The sequence below is a fragment of the Dendropsophus ebraccatus genome, chromosome 8, assembly GCF_027789765.1.
Source record: "Dendropsophus ebraccatus isolate aDenEbr1 chromosome 8, aDenEbr1.pat, whole genome shotgun sequence".
Taxonomy (NCBI): domain Eukaryota; kingdom Metazoa; phylum Chordata; class Amphibia; order Anura; family Hylidae; genus Dendropsophus; species Dendropsophus ebraccatus.
In genome coordinates this window covers 29,498,006-29,519,605 of record NC_091461.1, presented here as the reverse complement: position 1 = coordinate 29,519,605, position 21,600 = coordinate 29,498,006, and the positions used below count along the sequence as shown (strand labels likewise).

Sequence of the window (21,600 nt, the reverse complement as noted above, 5' to 3'; positions counted from 1 at the left end):
ATCACTGCGCTAAGGGAGGAAGAGAACCTGTGTGTGTGTGACATCACTGCGCTAAGAGAACCTGTGTGTGTGTGTGACATCACTGCGCTAAGGGAGGAAGAGAACCTGTGTGTGTGTGTGACATCACTGCGCTAAGGGAGGAAGAGAACCTGTGTGTGTGTGACATCACTGCGCTAAGGGAGGAAGAGAACCTGTGTGTGTGTGTGACATCACTGCGCTAAGGGAGGAAGAGAACCTGTGTGTGTGTGACATCACTGCGCTAAGGGAGGAAGAGAACCTGTGTGTGTGTGACATCACTGCGCTAAGGGAGGAAGAGAACCTGTGTGTGTGTGTGTGACATCACTGCGCTAAGGGAGGAAGAGAACCTGTGTGTGTGTGACATCACTGCGCTAAGAGAACCTGTGTGTGACATCACTGCGCTAAGAGAACCTGTGTGTGACATCACTGCGCTAAGAGAACCTGTGTGTGTGTGTGTGTGTGTGACATCACTGCGCTAAGGGAGGAAGAGAACCTGTGTGTGTGTGTGTGACATCACTGCGCTAAGAGAGGAAGAGAACCTGTGTGTGTGTGACATCACTGCGCTAAGAGAGGAAGAGAACCTGTGTGTGTGTGTGACATCACTGCGCTAAGGGAGGAAGAGAACCTGTGTGTGTGTGACATCACTGCGCTAAGGGAGGAAGAGAACCTGTGTGTGTGTGACATCACTGCGCTAAGGGAGGAAGAGAACCTGTGTGTGTGTGAACATCACTTGCGCTAAGAGAACCTGTGTGTGTGTGTTGGTGACATCACTGCGCTAAGGGAGGAAGAGAACCTGTGTGTGTGTGGACATCACTGCGCTAAGTGAGGAAGAGAACCTGTGTGTGTGTGACATCACTGCGCTAAGAGAACCTGTGTGTGTGTGACATCACTGCGCTAAGGGAGGAAGAGAACCTGGTGTGTGTGTGTGACATCACTGCGCTAAGAGAGGAAGAGAACCTGTGTGTGTGTGACATCACTGCGCTAAGAGAACCTGTGTGTGTGTGACATCACTGCGCTAAGGGAGGAAGAGAACCTGTGTGTGTGTGACATCACTGCGCCAAGGGAGGAAGAGAACCTGTGTGTGTGTGACATCACTGCGCTAAGGGAGGAAGAGAACCTGTGTGTGTGTGACATCACTGCGCTAAGGGAGGAAGAGAACCTGTGTGTGTGTGTGTGTGACATCACTGCGCTAAGGGAGGAAGAGAACCTGTGTGTGTGTGACATCACTGCGCTAAGGGAGGAAGAGAACCTGTGTGTGTGACATCACTGCGCTAAAGGGAGGAAGAGAACCTGTGTGTGTGTGTGACATCACTGCGCTAAGGGAGGAAGAGAACCTGTGTGTGTGTGACATCACTGCGCTAAGGGAGGAAGAGAACCTGTGTGTGTGTGTGACATCACTGCGCTAAGGGAGGAACAGAACCTGTGTGTGTGTGACATCACTGCGCTAAGGGAGAAACAGAACCTGTGTGTGTGTGACATCACTGCGCTAAGGGAGGAAGAGAACCTGTGTGTGTGTGACATCACTGCGCTAAGGGAGGAAGAGAACCTGTGTGTGTGTGTGTGTGACATCACTGCGCTAAGAGAAGCTGTGTGTGTGTGTGTGTGTGACATCACTGCGCTAAGAGAACCTGTGTGCATGACATCACTGCGCTAAGAGAACCTGTGTGTGTGTGTGAGACATCACTGCGCTAAGAGAACCTGTGTGTGTGTGTGTGTGTGTGTGACATCACTGCGCTAAGGGAGGAAGAGAACCTGTGTGTGTGTGTGTGACATCACTGCGCTAAGAGAACCTGTGTGTGTGTGTGTGTGTGACATCACTGCGCTAAGAGAACCTGTGTGCATGACATCACTGCGCTAAGAGAACCTGTGTGTGTGTGTGAGACATCACTGCGCTAAGAGAACCTGTGTGTGTGTGTGTGTGTGTGTGACATCACTGCGCTAAGGGAGGAAGAGAACCTGTGTGTGTGTGTGTGTGACATCACTGCGCTAAGTGAGGAAGAGAACCTGTGTGTGTGTGACATCACTGCGCTAAGTGAGGAAGAGAACCTGTGTGTGTGTGTGACATCACTGCGCTAAGAGAAACTGTGTGTCTGTGTGACATCACTGCGCTAAGAGAACCTGTGTGTGTGTGTGTGTGTGTGTGTGTGTGTGTGACATCACTGCGCTAAGAGAACCTGTGTGTGTGTGTGTGTGTGTGTGTGACATCACTGCGCTAAGAGAACCTGTGTGTGTGTGTGTGTGACATCACTGTGCTAAGAGAACCTGTGTGTGTGTGTGTGACATCACTGCGCTAAGTGAACCTGTGTGTGTGTGTGACATCACTGCGCTAAGGGAGGAAGAGAACCTGTGTGTGTGTGTGACATCACTGCGCTAAGAGAACCTGTGTGTGTGTGTGACATCACTGCGCTAAGAGAACCTGTGTGTGTGACATCACTGCGCTAAGAGAACCTGTGTGTGTGTGTGTGTGTGTGACATCACTGCGCTAAGGGAGGAAGAGAACCTGTGTGTGTGTGACATCACTGCGCTAAGAGAAACTGTGTGTCTGTGTGACATCACTGCGCTAAGAGAACCTGTGTGTGTGTGACATCACTGCGCTAAGAGAACCTGTGTGTGTGTGTGTGACATCACTGCGCTAAGAGAACCTGTGTGTGTGTGTGTGTGTGTGACATCACTGTGCTAAGAGAACCTGTGTGTGTGTGACATTACTGCAGGAACCTGTGTGTGTGTGTGTGACATCACTGCGCTAAGTGAACCTGTGTGTGTGTGTGACATCACTGCGCTAAGAGAACCTGTGTGTGTGACATCACTGCGCTAAGAGAACCTGTGTGTGTGTGACATCACTGTACTAAGAGAACCTGTGTGTGTGTGTGTGTGTGTGACATCACTGCGCTAAGGGAGGAAGAGAACCTGTGTGTGTGTGACATCACTGCGCTAAGGGAGGTAGAGAACCTGTGTGTGTGTGTGTGACATCACTGCGCTAAGAGAACCTGTGTGTGTGTGTGACATCACTGCGCTAAGAGAACCTGTGTGTGTGACATCACTGCGCTAAGAGAACCTGTGTGTGTGTGACATCACTGCACTAAGAGAACCTGTGTGTGTGTGTGACATCACTGCGCTAAGGGAGGAAGAGAACCTGTGTGTGTGTGTGTGTGTGTGTGACATCACTGCGCTAAGTGAGGAAGAGAACCTGTGTGTGTGTGACATCACTGCGCTAAGGGAGGAAGAGAACCTGTGTGTGTGTGTGACATCACTGCACTAAGAGAACCTGTGTGTGTGTGTGACATCACTGCGCTAAGAGAACCTGTGTGTGTGTGTGTGTGTGACATCACTGCGCTAAGAGAACCTGTGTGTGTGTGACATCACTGCGCTAAGGGAGGAAGAGAACCTGTGTGTGTGTGTGTGACATCACTGCGCTAAGAGAACCTGTGTGTGTGTGACATCACTGCGCTAAGGGAGGAAGAGAACCTGTGTGTGTGTGTGTGTGACATCACTGCGCTAAGGGAGGAAGAGAACCTGTGTGTGTGTGTGACATCACTGCGCTAAGAGAACCTGTGTGTGTGTGACATCACTGCGCCAAGAGAACCTGTGTGTGTGACATCACTGCAGGAACCTGTGTGTGTGTGACATCACTGTGCTAAGGGAGGAAGAGAATCTGTGTGTGTGTGACATCACTGCGCTAAGAGAACCTGTGTGTGTGTGTGTGTGTGACATCACTGCGCTAAGAGAACCTGTGTGTGTGACATCACTGCGCTAAGAGAATCTGTGTGTGTGACATCACTGCGCTAAGAGAACCTGTGTGTGTGTGTGTGACATCACTGCGCTAAGAGAACCTGTGTGTGTGACATCACTGCGCTAAGAGAATCTGTGTGTGTGTGACATCACTGCGCTAAGAGAACCTGTGTGTGTGTGACATCACTGCGCTAAGAGAACCTGTGTGTGTGTGACATCACTGCGCTAAGAGAACCTGTGTGTGTGTGACATCACTGCGCTAAGAGAAACTGTGTGTCTGTGTGACATCACTGCGCTAAGGGAGGAAGAGAACCTGTGTGTGTGTGTGTGACATCACTGCGCTAAGAGAACCTGTGTGTGTGTGTGTGAGATCACTGCGCTAAGAGAACCTGTGTGTGTGTGACATCACTGCAGGAACCTGTGTGTGTGTGACATCACTGTGCTAAGAGAACCTGTGTGTGTGACATCACTGCAGGAACCTGTGTGTGTGACATCACTGCGGGAACCTGTGTGTGTGTGTGTGTGTGTGTGACATCACTGCGCTAAGAGAACCTGTGTGTGTGACATCACTGCGGGAACCTGTGTATGTGTGTGTGTGTGTGACATCACTGTGGGAACCTGTGTGTGTGTGTGTGTGTGTGTGTGTGACATCACCGCGGGAACCTGTGTGTGTGTGACATCACTGCGGGGACCTGTGTGTGTGACATCACTGCGGGAACCTGTGTGTGTGACATCACTGCGGGAACCTGTGTGTGTGTGTGACATCACTGCGGTAATGTGTGTGTGTGTGTGACATCACTTCGGTAATGTGTGTGACATCACCGCGGGAACCTGTGTGTGTGTGTGACATCACTGCGGGAACCTGTGTGTGTGACATTACTGCGGAAACCTGTGTGTGACATCACTGCGGTAATGTGTGTGTGTGTGTGTGTGTGTGTGTGTGACATCACTGCGAGAACCTGTGTGTGTGTGACATCACCGCGGGAACCTGTGTGTATGGCATCACTGCGGTAATGTGTGTGACATCACTGCAAGAACCTGTGTGTGTGACATCACTGCGGGAACCTGTGTGTGTGTGTGTGTGACATCACTGCGGGAACCTGTGTGTGTGTGTGTGTGTGTGTGACATCACTGCGGGAACCTGTGTGTGTGTGTGTGTGTGACATCACTGCGGGAACCTGTGTGTGTGTGTGTGACATCACTGCGGGAACCTGTGTGTGTGTGTGTGTGTGTGTGACATCACTGCGGGAACCCGTGTGTGTGTGACATCACTGCGGGAACCTGTGTGTGTGTGTGTGTGTGTGTGTGTGACATCACTGCGGGAACCTGTGTGTGTGTGTGTGTGTGTGTGTGTGTGACATCACTGCGGGAACCTGTGTGTGTGACATCACTGCGGGAACCTGTGTGTGTGTGTGACATCACTGCGGGAACCTGTGTGTGTGACATCACTGCAGGAACCTGTGTGTGTGACATCACTGCGGGAACCTGTGTGTGTGTGACATCACTGCGGGAACCTGTGTGTGTGACATCACTGCGGGAACCTGTGTGTGTGACATCACTGCGAGAACCTGTGTGTGTGTGTGTGTGACATCACTGCGGTAATGTGTGTGTGTGTGTGTGTGTGTGTGTGTGTGTGACATCACCGCGGGAACCTGTGTGTGTGACATCACTGCGGGAAACTGTGTGTGTGTGACATCACTGCGGGAACCTGTGTGTGTGACATCACTGCGGAAACCTGTGTGTGTGACATCACTGCGGTAATGTGTGTGTGTGTGTGTGTGTGACATCACTGCGAGAACCTGTGTGTGTGACATCACCGCGGGAACATGTGTGTGTGTGTGTGTGTGTGTGACATCACTGCGGGAAACTGTGTGTGTGACATCACTTCGGTAATGTGTGTGACATCACCGCGGGATCCTGTGTGTGTGTGTGACATCACTGCGGGAACCTGTGTGTGTGACATCACTGCGGGAACCTGTGTGTGTGACATCACTGCGGAAACCTGTGTGTGTGACATCACTGCGGTAATGTGTGTGTGTGTGTGACATGACTGCGAGAACCTGTGTGTGTGACATCACTGCGGGAACCTGTGTGTGTGTGACATCACTGCGGTAATGTGTGTGTGGGTGTGTGACATCACCGTGGGAACCTGTGTTTGTGTGTGTTCACCATCCGTTCCGCCAAAAGATACACCGAAAACCTACTCCAGTCCTCAGCTGGCGTAGGTTTTCGGCGGTGCGCACCGGAGCGCATGGGGTTTATGTAGAGGCAGTCCGCTTCTACATAAATCCCCGTAGCGATGGAGATGCGGGGACATTCTTAAGTCCGGCGTAAAAAACGCTGGACTTAATAAATGTCCCCCAGAAAGTCTATGTTCACTGCTGAAATTGAGTGGCTGGCCAACATTTAACGGCAAATAAAATCTGTTGTTTTAAAATAACGGCAATTATTTGCCATTAAATGACGGCCATCCACTCAATTTCAGCAGTGTGTGACCATAGCCTTAGACTGGGTTTACATTGCGTTCATGAAATCTATTTTATGCAGAAAAAAACAGTTGAAAATAACTGATGCATTTGTGTGCATCTTTTTTCATCCGTTTTTCCATTGACTTCCATTATAAGGGTAGCTTCACACACACCGTATCGCAGCGGATTTTCTATCGGATTTGATCTAAATAACTCAGCACAGCATTGAATCTGTTGCAGATCCGATGTGTGTGAAGGCACCCTAAGAAAGGAACAGATCAAAATGCATCCTTTGCTTGACCACGTGTACTCTAAAAATCAGATGCGTTTTGATCCGTTTTTTGTATTTTTTTTTTTTACCCTTTTTGTTTAATTAAAGTCAAAAGAAAAACAGATCAAAATGGATGCACACAAATGCATCTTTTTTTTTTTTTTTTTCTGCATACGATGGATTACATAAACGCAGTGTGAACCCGTCCTTACACCTGTGGATGGTGCCACAGACATTTTGCCTTGGTTTTGCCCCGCTTGTATCTCCCCCTTTGGGTCATCTTGCCTGGCACTATGATATTGTTCTCAGTTCAGAAACCCTGCAGCCAGATGTTAAGGCGGCTGAGTATATTATGTTACTGGCCTGTTATGGCGGCTCAGGGTTATGGTATACATGTGGGTACAGTGCGGTCAGGTGGCAGCTATACTTAGTCTGTGTCTATATATAGAGGCTGGTGACAGCACAGTTTACTACCGTGTAGCTTTAATGCACATATATACCCGGTTGGTGGAATACTTACACTACAGTATGGTACAGGGACAATGGGTCGTAGGGTGGCTTGTGTGAACCCCAATATTACTGGGGCCCTGAGGCCTACTTGGCAAAACGACATTGGTAAATAGCGAAAAAAAAATATTTTATCTTTCCTACTTAGTACCGCTCTAAACTCTCTAACATTGTATAGTAATAAAATGTTAATAACCGCTTAATGGTGCGTTCACACCTACAGGATCTGCAGCTGATTTTCTGCAGCAGATTTCATTTAAATAACTGAACACAGCATCAAATCTGCTGCAAATTTGCTGCAGATCCTGTAGGTGTGAACGCACCCTAAGGGTGCGTTTACACGTACAGGATCTGGAGCAGATCTGCAGCAGATTTGATGGCCCAGAATTAATTTGCTTTGAATCTGCAGCTTCAAATCTGCGCCATCAAATCTGCAGCAGATCTGCTGCAGATCCTGTATGTGTGAACGCACCCTCAGAGTGCGTTCACACATACAGGATCTGCAGCAGATTTGATGCTGCAGATTCAAAGCAAATCAATTCTAGGCCCTAAAATCTGCTGCGGATCTGCTGCAGATTCAAATCTGCGCCATCAAATCTGCTTAAGATCCTGTACGTGTGAACACACCCTCAGGGTAGCTTCACACGTACCGTATGGCCGCTGTTTTTTCGCAAGAAAATCACAGATCCGCCCCTGTGATTTTAGATGCAGAAAAATCGCATGAATTGAACTGCGTATTATGAGCGTTTTTTATATATACATAATACGCAGGTCAATTCATGTGATTTTTCTGCATCTAAAATCGCAGGGACGGATCTGCGATTTTCTTGCGTAAAATTAGCAGCTATATGGTACGTGTGAAGCTACCCTCAGGGTAAATTCACACAGGCGGATTCGCCAAGGATTTAACACTGCTAAGTCACAGCTAAATCTGCTGCGGATTCCTCCCATGTGAATTGCAATGTGATTACATAGTCGCAGTGGGATTGTCATCACGCTGCCAGTATGTAAGTCCCGGCCCCATTAACCCCCACCGCTCCAGATGATACGTATCATTACCGGCACCACGATCCGGCCGCGTCTGAGGTTCCCGACTCCCGGAGGTCCTGCGCAGCCAATCAGTGCACGGCCCCGCCACAGTCACTGATTGGCTGCACGGGACCTCTGGGAGCCAGGAGCCTCAGATGCGTCCGGATCATGGAACAGGTAATGTATCATCCCAGGCGGCGGGGGTTAATGGGGCCGGGACTTACATACTGGCAGTGGGATGACAATCCCACTGCGAGTATGTAATCACATTGCAGTTCACAAGGGAGGAATCCGCAGTGGATTTAGCTGCGATTTCGCAGCGTTAAATCCGCTGCAGATACGCCCGTGTGAATTTACCATTAAGGAGTTATCCAGGCTTAGAAAAACATGGCCGCCCTTTTCCAAAAACATCCCCACTCTTGTCCCCAGTTTGAGTTTCTGTAACTTGAAGTGAATAAAACTGAATTGTAATACCACATGCAACCTGAGGACAGGGGTGGCACTGTTTTGCCAGAAAGTAACTTTTTTTTTCTCCTTATACTAGATAAACCCTTTAACAGTGTCACAACCCTCTCTCTATCTGTCAACCTAAAGCCCTTTATATGACTTGTGTATGTGATGTCATCAATATCGACGCACCTATATTGGTCACATGACTGCTTTCAGTTACCGCTTGGAAACGGGAAAGCGAGATAGGGGTCACTGTACGTAAAATCCCAGACAGCTTTGAAGATAACTTAATGTGTTAACATGATCACACCTAGGTATGGGGCCCCGTAGGTCAGGGGTAGGTCAGCTTCGCTTTGGCTGTCCAGGCATGATGGGAGTTGTAGTTTTGCAACAGCTGGACAGCTATAGGTTGACATAGTTGATGGCCTTTTTACCTTGTTGTGTGTGTGTTGTATCTGTGTAGTGACAAGTGTACTGAATGACTGTTTTCATTAGGAAGTGTGCCGCATCAATAGAGAACAGAAGGAGATGACCTTCTCCTGTGCACTCAGCAGGGCTCCCCCCTCGCATATGAATAGCGGGCTGGGTGGACATTTACAGCGTATTCTTGTAGTTCTTGCGCACAACGTCTGTCTCAGGAACCTGCAATAAAGTTCTGACAGTGACGAGAGAAGTGAGCAGCTGCCGGCGGGGGTCCGCCAGGTCTCCTACCGGGCAGAACAAGACATTGGTTTTCTACCATGTACTCATAGATAACTCATAAAATAATTCCGCACCATAGGAGGCCGTCTGCCCGCGGTGGCCAGCCTGGAATTTACACACCCTGCTATTTGCCTGTAAACTCTTTACTAAAGTTTTTTTTCGTTCTAGCCCCCTTACAGTTTAATGACGCCATGTTATATAGAGGTGCATAGAAAACATGTTATATAGAGGTGCAGAGAATACATGTAATATAGAGGTATAAATACACAAAAGACATGTAATATAGAGGTATAACCACACAGAAGACATGTTAGGGTACGTTCACACTGCGGAATCCGTGTGGAGACTTCAAGCGGATTCCACTGTGCGGCCTCCACTTGACGTTCCGCCCATCCCATAGACTCAACAATATTTGCCGGCGGATTCCGCCGTCCGCCCAAAGAATTGACATGTCAGATCTTTGGGCGGTTAGCGGAATTCACCAGCAAATATCATTGAGTCTATGGAATGGGCAGAACGTCAAGTGGAGGCCGCACAGTGGAATCCGCTTGAAGTCTCCACATGGATTACATAGTGTGAACGTACCCTTACATAGAGGTATAACTGCACAGTAGAGGAGAGAGACACATAAAGGTTATAGCACAAAATGACAAACATATATAGTGACATAATAAAGAAGTGATACATGTCCGAAATCCTGTCCATAGCACAATGGGGGAGACTTATCAAACATGGTGTAAAGTGAAACTGGGTCAGTCGCCCCTGGCAACCAATCAGATTCCATCTTTCATTTCTCACAGACTCTGGAAAATGAAAGGTGGAATCTGATTGGTTGCTAGGGGCAACTGAGCCAGTTTCACTTTACACCATGTTAGATAAATCTCCCCCATTGTCCGTAAATATAGTCCGTGCACGGAAGGTGTGAATGTAGCCTAAGCATTTGCAACAGTTGTATATAGTCATTTCCCCTGTACTCATGGTTTGCTACACAGGCTGTTTGGGCTGCGATCACATTTGTGGTTAAAGGGGTACTCTGGTGAAAATCTTTTTCTTTCAGATCAACTGGTTTCAGAAAGTTATATAGATTTGTAATTTATATCTATTAAAAAAATCTCAAGTCTTCCCATAGTTTATCAGCTGCTGTATGTCCTGCAGGAAGTGATGTATGACACAGTGCTCTCTGCTGCCACCTCTGTCCATGTCAGGAACTGTCCAGAGCAGTAGAGGTTTTCTATGGGGATTTGCTGCTGCTCTGGACAGTTCCTGTCTTGGAAGACTGAAGATTTTTAAATAGGAGTAAATTACAAATCTGTATAACTTTCTAAAACCTGTTGATTTGACCCTATTAAAGTAAGTGGTGTCCATCAGGTGTCTTTTTTTTTTTTTTTTCAGCTGCCTAAAGGCTATGTGCACACTGAGGAAAAGGCGAGGAATTCAGCTTGAAATTCCTCCTGTAAAATATGTACAGAGCAAAGTCCCATTGTGTTCAATGGGTTTTCTGCTCTGTTGTTCACACTGCAGAATTTCCGAGCAGAATTTTCTGCTGTAGATCTGCTAGAGAAATCCTATAGAAGTCAATGGGGGGCTTAAATTCTGCTTGAATTCTGCCTGAAAACTTTCTGCTTCAATTCCTCAAGAATTCCTCAGTGTGCACATACCCTTAAGGGTACAAACACACACACCGTATACGCAGCAAATACGCAGCAGATCTGCAGCAGATTTGATGCTGTATTCAGTTATTTAGATCTAATCTGCTGCGTATTTGTTGCGTATTTGCTGTGTATCGCAGCAGTAAATACGCTGCGTATACGGTGTGTGTGTTTATACCCTAATATGTACTCTGATGGTGTATATGGGTCTTCTTACCATTTAGGATATTTGCATTAGCTTTAGGCTGGGCCTACACAGCCGCTATGTTCCACCTCTTCATCACTCATATGAGTAAATGGGATCTCATTGTCAGGAATCAGCATTTAGCCCCAACCTACAAGTTACCTGTCAGGAATGCACTTCTGCTGATTCTCTCCATATAACACCTCTTCCCCCATCAGTGCTGATTGTTACTGATGAGCCCATTGTGTCTATGTAATGATGGAACAGATGCTGATCACCATGCAGATCCCTGTCAGCAGCCATTAATGATTACATAGCGCACCGGCATTCACCAGGTAATTGTTCTACCAACACAGATGTTTTGTGGAAGTCGTAAAAGATCAGAAGAGATGATTGTCTGCTGGAATTAGGGCGACATTAACCTCCTGCCATCCGGAGCGGAGCATAGCAGGAGGCCCGAGCGGCCGCTCTGAGGTACCAAAGTCTTCGTCCTCTTTTATTGCCCTTCGTTTATTCTTCCTTATTGACAAGTGATTTTACGTTTTAGGGAAACCCCTGGGTTTTACTGATAGTGAGGTGGGATGATTGCATTTAGGTATTTGCAAAAATGCTGGGGGAATTTATCAATCAAGGGCTTATCCAGCACTACAAAAACATGGCCGCTTTCTTCCAGAGACAGCACCACTCTTGGCTCCAGTTTGTGTGCAGGTTTTGTAACTCAGTTCCATTGAAGTGAATGTAGCTTAAGGGTACGTTCACACTTACCGGATCCGCAGCTGATTTTCTCTTGTCTCCAGTTCAGGTGTGGTTTGCAAGTAAGCTCAATTTACTACAATGAAACCAAACTCACTAAGGGTACAAACACGGCTTATACGCTGCATATTTACTGCTGCGATACGCAGCAGATACGCAGCAGATTAGATCTAAATAACTGAACACAGTATCAAATCTGCTGCGTATCTGCTGTGTGTGTTTGTACCCTTAATCTGGAGACGAGAGGGGAAAAACTGGCCATGTTTTTGTAGCGCTGGATAACCCCTTTAATTGCAAACCACATCTGACCTGGAGACAAGAGTCGTGCTGTCTCTAGAAGTAAGTGGCCATGCTTTTGTAGCACTGGATAACCCCTTTAAGTCTAATAACTGTCTAATTTTTTTTTCTAACCCCCAAAAATAAATGTCCAAAAGCAGTGATATATTTCATCCTTAAAACAACACAAAAAAAAAACTAGGTATGCCCCCTGCTGTAATAGTGTATTAGTACATACCTGCTCCCCCTGATGCACTCAAGACGTTGCCGTTGCTGTTGATCCACAGACGTGCTAGATACAATAAAACGTCATGTTTTTTTTTCTTGCTAAAGTCAGTGATGAAATGTTGGTGAAAGCGGACAAAATTCACGTGAACTTACTGTAAATTTGCTCATCTCTAGTGAAAAGTTGCCCAATTCTACCAATTTTGATCTGTTGAGTATTGAGGCCTCCCAAGTCTACCCGTACTGATGTAGAGAAGAAAGACGGACTGAGCATGTTGCATTTCCGCTTTCTGACTATTTTGTTTCAGGGGCATAAGGTTTTTTGTTTTTTGCCCATGTCATACACAATCACTAGTGCACCAGAGCCATCTGTTTCTTTCTAGCATAGGTTTCAGTACTCTGAGCCATGTGAAAGCCATCTCGACCCACAGGAAATCAGTGCTTAAAGGGGTTATCGAAAACATTTAAAGGGGTTATCCAGCACTACAAAAACATGGCCACTTTTCCCCCTCTCTTGTCTCCAGATTGGGTGCGGTTTCAAACCCAGTTCCATTGAAGTAAATGGAGCTTAATTGCAAACCACACCTGAACTGGAGACAAGAGAGGGGGAAAAGCGACCATGTTTTTGTAGCGCTGGATAACCTCTTTAATATAAACCTGCTGTTTAATATAAAAGATAATAAAGAGCCTATGCTTATGATTGGCCTGGCAGGCTGTCACTCTGGAGACAAGCTCATCTTGTGGTCAGTAGGAGACACTGCAGGAGGAAACCAGGGGAGCGCAGAGAGGTAAGTATAGGCTCTGTATTACTTTCTGTATAATGAGGCGGTTTGTTGCGCTGGGGGCGAGGGTTACCCCCCTCAGTGCCTAATCTGCCCCAGCCCCTCCTAGCTAATATTACCATAGCAGAGCAGTACAGAGCGCTGCCCCAATATTCATTGCGGATCCATGCACTGTGGGTGGTAGTCCAGGGGCGTAACTAGAAATGGCTGGGCCCCATAGCATACTTTTGATTGGGGCCCCCCCCCCTCCCTCGATCGATCGATCGACCACTACGCCATCAACACACTCAGCTCTACACAGGTTCTGTACACCAAATACATTACAGTGCAGTTATATCAGGTGACTCACAGGGGACGTCTTCTCTGATCAGAGTTCTTCCCTTTTCATTTTCTTCTCCATCTGTCCTGGGCCATTATGAGAACTTCTCCGAGCCACGAATCCACAGAATCTGCCAGACAAACATATTAGGCTCCTTATACTGGCACCATCCTCATCTCTATACACACTGCACATCTGTATTGGCCACTTTACACCCTCATTTAGTTGGTAGCCCTAACACTATGTGAGCCCCTTATAGTATATGCCCCTCTGTGTATTCTCCCTTACAGATGCCCCCGTGTTAGCCCCTTATAAATGACCGCCCTGTGCTTTCCATCCCCCTCATAGATGGTCCCCCATGTTGCCCCCCCTTAAAGATTCCCCTCATGTTGTCCCCCTATAGATGCCCCTTATGTTCTCTCCCTAGACATGGCCCCCTGTATAATCCCCCTATAGATGGCCCCTTGTAATATCCCCCATAGATGCCCCCCCCTGTATTATCCCCCATAGATGCCACCCCCCTGTATTATCCCCCATAGATGCCCCCCCCCCCTGTATTATCCCCCATAGATGCTACCCCCTCTGTATTATCCCCCATAGATGGCCCCCTGTATTATCCCCCATAGATGCCACCCCCCTGTATATCCCCCATAGATGCCCCCTCCTGTATATCCCCCATAGATGATACATAGATGTATCATCCCCCTTTGCAAAGCAGATTTAAAAAAAAAACAACAACACAACTCACCTAACTCCCCCGTCGGCTGTCTTCTCCGCTTCTCCCCAGGGGGCTTCCTGGGGGGTGTCCCGTGGATTCCAAAGCAGCACTGGTACCGGAGTCAGCGTCCGCCCGGGCTGGTACTTCCGGGTCACGGAGCGTCTGTGCCAGAAGTACAGGCCGGTGGGCGGACTCTGACCTGTGCTGCCGGGGTTGGACTTAATGACAAGGGGGGGGCCCCTCGCGCGTCCCGTCCTATTTCCGGCAGCACAGGTACCAGAGAGCTCAGAGTCCGCCCCCCGGCCTGTACTTCCGGCACAGACGCTCCGTGACCCGGAAGTACTAGCCCGGGCGGATGCTGAGTCCGTTACCAGTGCTGCCCCCAGGTACCAGGACACCCCCGGACCCCAAACAGCTGCAACACCCGGGAGGCCTGCTCGGCCGCCGGGTGCTGCAGACTATTGTCAGCTCCGGGGGCCTGCGCCACGGGCCCCCTGATGCGGCTGGGCCCCGTAGCAGCCGCTACGGCTGCTACGGCGGTAGTTCCGCCCCTGTGGTAGTCCCTTCCCCAGTGCACCAAAACACTTAGGGCCCTATTACAAGGAGTGATAATTGGCCAAATCAAGCCGATTATTGCTCTGTGTAATAGAGACAACGATCAGCCGATGACTGGCTGATCGTGTCTTTATCTCTGGACTTAAAATCAGTGGCCGCCAACTGCGCATCACTACGTGTAATGGAGATGCAAAGCTATTACATATTACATCTCCACACTCCTGGTCATCTCCTGCCCTCTGCTTTCTTCCCGGTGCCGCAGCTGCAGCTTTAAAGTGGTCTCTGAGCTGACAGGACGCTCAGCCAATCACTGACAGGGACCGCCATGGCCAGTAATTGGCTGAGCAGTCTGCCAGCTTGGACAGGCTGCTGTGAAGCTGCGGCGGCGCCAGGAAGCAAGCAGTGGGCAGGAGAAGACTGGGAGCGTGGAGAGGTAATGTGTAAGGGTCCATTTACACAGAAAGATTATAAGATTATCTGCCAAAGATTTGAAGCCAAAGCCAGGAATGGATTTGAAAAGAGGAGAAATCTCAGGCTTTCCTGATCTCTGTTTATAGTCTGTTTCTGGCTTTGACTTCAAATCTGTCAGGTAATCTTTCTGTGTAAATGGACCCTTACAGTTTAGGGCAAGGGCTGCACAGACATCACTAACGATTAGAGATGAGCGAACCTGGAGCATGCTTAAGTCCATCCGAACCTGAACGTTCGGCATTTGATTAGCGGTGGCTGCTGAAGTTGGATAAAGCCCTAAGGCTATGTGGAAAACATGGATATAGTCATTGTCTGTATCCATGTTTTTCAGACAACCTTAGAGCTTTATCCAACTTCAGCAGCCACCGCTAATCAAATGCCGATCGTTCGGGTTCGGATGGACTCGAACCCAAACCCGGTTCGCTCATCTCTACTAATGATATATATTCAGCCCTTGCTAAATGATCATCGAACCATGTAACAGGCTAAGTAAACGAGTGCCAATCTAGCAGATCGGCACTCGTTTATTTTAATAATCGGGACGCCCCTCTAATAGGACACTTATTCAGCATATGAAATAAACAGCTGTATGGACATATCGTTCGATGCTTCTAACCTGCCGATAGTTTCCCTTTAAAAAGATTCAGAAGGCTTTTATTAATGTAGCTGAAAGAAATGATGACATGTAGTACACTCTAAGTTAAAATTTGGCCTTCAAGTACAGATCAATTAGACCTTGTCTGCCAGAGCCACTGGAGCTGTTTTCCTCGTATACTCCAGTGCGGGGGTGCACATGTTGGGAGTATTCACCAGAACACCAGAGAACAGATGTTGGCTGGGTCCTCTCCTCCGTCGCCCTCTGCTCACTGTTCTGAGAAGGTCGCGCAGTCATTTATTAGGGATAATTGGTCCCTCGTATGCTTTGCTCACCTGCATCATTACCCTCTAAGTGCGCCACGCTTCGCTGGTGGATTAGGAACGTACGCTGGGATCGCCGTATCTCTTTAGCCAAATGGCCTCATTTGAAAGAGAAAAGCTGATGTTATGAAGGGCAATTACACATTAAGTGTTATGTGTGGTTTTCATCTGTCTGATGGCTGCAGACAAGCCGTAGAGCTGCGGTTAACCTCGAGCTGCTGAGACTTGAGGTACCACAAGGGCTACTGTATACTCAACCTCACCGATGACTTTGTCCCCGTAACTAAATGTTCTTCAATCATAAAATGTGCAGAATAGTTCGAGGCTCATAGATAAGTTTTTTTTCGTTAGTTGTTACATGTTTATTATTATTATTAGAGTGCCTGCTGTATGTCATTGAGTGTTTTCTTGGGCTTGACAGGCAATAAATGCAGGCACCCATATGCTCATATGTACAGCCAAAGGCTGAAAGAGGTTTTCTAGGATATTTCAATTGGTAGCCTGTCCTTAGGACTGACCAGTGGTGGTCAGACCCCCAGCAACTCCCCTTCACAGGCAAGAACCTGCATACACAGTGAATGGAACCAGAAGCAGACAGCGCCGTACATCGCATAGTGACCATGTGGGTTTACTGCAGCTGAGCTACAATGGTGGTTGTAGTGTGTTGTACTGTGGCAAAAAGTGACTCAATGGGGTACCACCAATACTTTGGACAAGTAATCAATTGCAATGTCCAGGAAAACTTCTTAAAGTGTCACTGTCGTGTTTGTTTGTTTTTTCCCCAGAAATTAATAGTCCAGGCGATTTTAAGAAACTTTGTAATTGGGTTTATTAGGCAGATATGCCATTATCTGCATTCAAAAAGACTTTCCCCAGGTCCCCACCCCCCACCTCCTCTTTTTCATTCACTGCTCATTAGAGATGAGCGAACCTGGAGCATGCTCAAGTCGATCCAAACCCGAACTTTCGGCATTTGATTAGCGGTGGCTGCTGAAGTTGGATAAAAGCCCTAAGGCTATGTGGAAAACATGGATATAGTCATTGGCTGTATCCATGTTTTCCAGACAACCTTAGAGCTTTATCCAAGTTCAGCAGCCACCGCTAATCAAATACCGAACGTTCGGGTTTGGATCGACTAGAACCCGAACCCGGTTTGCTCATCTCTACTGCTCATTATTAGGAAATCACAACCATTTTACATCAGTCGGACCCTGTCTGTTCTATAGAGAGGGGGGGGGGGAGGAGGGAGATTAGTCGCCAGCAGAGAACAAAGGATTACACAGTGGGAGCTGTGTGAAAGCCGTATTCAGAGGTCAGAGAGGTCGGTGCTGACTTCAGAGGAGATAGCCCAGTGATGCAGCTGTAAATTAACTCTTTGTTGTCCTGTTTTGGTGCCTCATCTCCCTCCACTCCACCCCTCCCCTCTTCATAGAGAACAATGAAGATGGGGGGGAGAGCTTCAATCTGCTTTTTCATGATAAAAATGCCTTTTTCGGCTAATAAACCCAATGTAAATCCCCTGTACTATTGATTTCTGCAAAAAAATAAATAAATAAAATAAACGACAGTGACACGTTAAAGTCCAGAAACAGATAATACATAGTTTTGTATACTTTTGGAGACCTCCACTTAACACTTTATAGTCATTTAATTAAACAGTTTCCCATGAGGCTGTGCTCACACATGCAGTAACGCAATGAAAATGCAACGTGAATGCATAAATTTAATTGCAGTAATTGATCATTTTATTGCAGTCCTTTGTTGCGTAACGCAATGAAACTCCGAAGAGGTTGAAGCCTCATATATTGCGGAAAGCAATCGTTTAGCAAGAGCTGCATGGAGATAGTTAGCGATGTCCGTGCAGCCCTTGGCCTAAATTGTTATACGTTACTTCTCCTCGCTCCCGGTCTTTTCCTGCCCTCTGCTTTCACTCAGGACACTGTGGCTGCAGCTTCAGCCAATCACTTGCCAGGACGGCCGCACCGGGAAGCAAGCAACGGGCAGATGACCGGCAGTGCGGTGAGGAAATGTATAACAGTTTATTCAGTTGTTAGCCATGGTGTCAGATCATTTGACACGATCAGCTGATCGTTGTCTCTATTGTACAGAGCAATAATCGCCCATGTTTGGTCTATTATCGATCCGTGTTATAGGGGCCTTAAAGTGTACCTGTCGTTTTGAAAAACTTTTTCTATGTCAAAAGTTTTGATCAGTCTGGGTCTGAGTGTTCAGACACCATATCGATCGCTAGATCAATTGATGTTAGAGATTTTCCATCAATGCAGTATTGAAAGAATACTCCTTTTGTCTCCCCTGTCAATCAATGCAAATCTGTGGTCTTCGGTGATGATGTCATGTTACATGATAGCTAGACAGAGATCTCTCCATATATACATGGTCACAAATGTATGTGCATTTACTGAATTGTATTTCCCTGCCTTCTTCATCAGGATACGGAACTCTGGTTTGAAGTTGAGATTCTGCACCAATGAGTCTCAGGCCACAAGGGCTCAGTTTGTCCGTAAACTGCAGAAGTTTGGGTTCAACATATCCGAAGACGAAGTAACAGCTCCAGGACCGGCTGCAAGGAAACTGATGCTGGAACGGGGACTGCGCCCTCACTTACTGGTCCATGACGGTGGGTGGAAAGCGTATCCCACCCGCATATGTACAAGAATGATAGTAATAAATAAAAGATCTAACCCCATACTATTCCATAATATAGTGTTATATTACACATAGCACCTTTTATTTTCTGGTCATCCAGCAGGCCCTTGATATTTTGGAAAAGTGTGACAACGCCTTGTTTGTGTGTGTGTGTGTGTGTATATATATATATATATATATATATATATATATATATATATATATATATATAATATAAAAAATGCCGCAGCATTTTTTTTTATATATACGCATATACCCAGGATCCGGGTTAAGACTGCGGGCACCCACTAACTTATCTGAGTGCTGCAAGGAATTTTTCTTTATATATATATTGGTGTATCACGGGGTGTCAAACTCTCAGCCATGCAGGCATGATGGGAATTGTAGTTTTTACAACAGCTAGGCAGCAAGTTTGACACCCTAGGGGGGTGTGTGATATATATATATATAATGATGTCTATGTGTTTATCTCCCTTCTTGTTGTAGATCTCTTCCCTGAATTTGACTCCATTGATAAGACCCAACCCAACTGTGTTGTGATCGGAGACGCTGCTGAAAACTTCTCCTATCAAAACCTCAACCGAGCCTTTCAAGTATTAATTAGCCTGGAAACACCAGTGCTCATATCTCTAGGGAAAGGGTAAGTGGTTCCAGGGCGTTATATTATAATCCTTAAAGGGAATCTGTTAGCATCTGGACCCAAGGTGCTGACAGTGTAGTATAGGTGTGTGTCCCCTTGTGTGCATGGTCCCTGTCTACAAAGCCTCCTTGCAGTAGATTTTTTACAAACAAACTCTAACCAAGTGTCAAAGAGGAGTAGTGGATTGACTTGTGCCGCACCACTTCCTCCTCCCCGTTTTCGTGCCTATTTACCTATTAGCTTTTGTAGTTTTGCAACATCTGAAGGGATGCCCCCCCCATTCAGTCGTAGAAGATATGTAAAGGTAGAGCTGCCCTTTAACATTGCTGTAATTGAACACAGCTGCATTGGCTTTATGTGTCCTTCATGCAGACTGTTTTCGGATGTGGTAAGCATACATCCAAGTATATGTGTATAAGAGCTGCATTCAGCATCATATGTATAACTCTATGTATTTCAGGCGTTATTATAGGGAAAACCATGGCTTGATGTTAGATGTGGGGGCCTACATGAAAGCTCTGGAGGTATGTATAGCTTTAATGGCATCTGTACACAGTGGGCAGAGAACTGTACTGATCCCTCTTCTTTCCTGGTCAGTACGCCTGCGATGTCACAGCCGAGGTGGTGGGAAAACCTGCCAAAAACTTCTTCCTGTCTGCACTGGATGAGCTGGGAGTTCAACCACACGAGGTAGTGTACCAAGGTGGAAAGTGGGCAGGCGATGTACACAGGATAGATATCCATGCCTTAGTCTGGTCTCAAATGGAGCAGTTTCCAATGGAAGGTAACTGTATAAGTTTACCAAAGGCGATGTGAAAAGTAAGAGTAGGGGTACTAATGCACTGGTGTCGCATGAGCAGAAATGAAAAAAACAGCAACACAGCAAGGGATGGGTTAACTAAGACTAACACTGCACTGCTGCTGCTGAGAGGGAAGCCCAGATTTACCTTTTATTTTATTTGATTTATTTTATGGAGAATGGAAACTGTCTCTTTTCCTCTCCATCACAGAGCACTTACTAACCCCCCAACCCCACTTCCTGAGTTTTGTCTTGCTGTTGCCAGAGACATATTTCCCCTAGAAACAGCCAGTGGACAGCAGATCGCAAAAGGAGAGACACCTAGAGGGCAAATGTTTAATTCAGTTTTTTGGGCATAAGGAGTCCTTTTTGGTAAATGCAGTGATTTACAGAAATGTTAGTCGATTGCAAAGAGGGGAAGTTGATTGGAACAACAGGGACCATTTAAAGTTTCTGGTTTATTTTTATACATTTTAAAGGGGTACTCCAGAAAAAAAGTTTTTTTCTTTTAAATGGTGTCAGAAAGTGCCACAGATTTGTAATTTACTTCTATTAAAAAAAAATCTCCAGTTTTCCAGTACTTATCAGCGCTGTATGTCCTGCAGGACACAGTGCTCTCTGCTGCCACCTCTGTCCATGTCAAGAACTGTCCAGAGCAGTAGCAAATTCCCATAGAAAACCTCTCCTGCTCTCCAGATTTTTGGTGGAGTACCCCTTTAATTCATCTTCAGGCTTTGGCTTTCCATCTGTTATACAACTACAACTTCTTGTGTGCCCTCATAGCCACAGGTTGGACATCACAGCCCTGTACGATATATAATATTATCTTGAATTGCAGGCTGTAATGGTTGGAGACGATGTGGTTAATGATGTTGGAGGAGCACAAAGCTGTGGGATCCGTGGTGTACTTGTCCGAACAGGAAAATACCGGTAAGACCAATGGGAACCAAGCCTGTGCACTGTTTTGCATATACCTGCGTGTATGACAAATGTCTTCTCTTCCAGGCCTAGTGATGAGCGCCACCCTCAGGTGACTGCTGACGGATATGTGGATAATCTGGCCCAAGCAGTGGATATTCTCCTGGCTTCTAGGACTTCTGACCACTGACCTCACTCCATCCTCCATGGCCTCTAATAGGAACAACAATGTGGGTTCTGTTTTAGAAAAGAAAAAAAAAATCTTTGAAACATTAAATCGACTCCCTGTAAACACACACATTATTTTTGTTAACAGTCGTAACATTGTTAGTTTTTTTTTCTCCATTTAGGCTCAAGGGGAACATAATAGAAATAACTAAACAGGGGGGGGGGGGGACTGTACTTTTAAAATTAAAGGGCCTGGACACTTCCCTACGGTTATTTCATTGGTTTAAAAAAATTCTCTTAAAAATTCTACTAAAAAAAAAAAAAAAAACACAGTCTGACCCAGTTCATAATGTTTAACGGTGTAATCCTTAGCATTCACTAGAG

The 21,600-nt window shown here is 46.7% G+C and overlaps 1 protein-coding gene across 1 annotated transcript in view; it reads left to right on the top strand.

Annotated features, from left to right (window-relative positions):
• LHPP (phospholysine phosphohistidine inorganic pyrophosphate phosphatase) overlaps positions 1 to 21,530 on the top strand; it is a 26,623-nt gene extending 5,093 nt beyond the window's left edge. The window contains exons 2-7 of the mRNA XM_069980080.1: positions 18,475 to 18,662; positions 19,178 to 19,331; positions 19,792 to 19,855; positions 19,929 to 20,021; positions 20,969 to 21,060; positions 21,136 to 21,530. Of these exons, the coding sequence (XP_069836181.1) occupies positions 18,475 to 18,662; positions 19,178 to 19,331; positions 19,792 to 19,855; positions 19,929 to 20,021; positions 20,969 to 21,060; positions 21,136 to 21,238 (694 nt within the window). The 3' untranslated portion in view covers positions 21,239 to 21,530. The remainder of the gene's footprint in view (positions 1 to 18,474; positions 18,663 to 19,177; positions 19,332 to 19,791; positions 19,856 to 19,928; positions 20,022 to 20,968; positions 21,061 to 21,135) is intronic.
• The last annotated feature ends 70 nt before the right edge of the window (positions 21,531 to 21,600 follow it).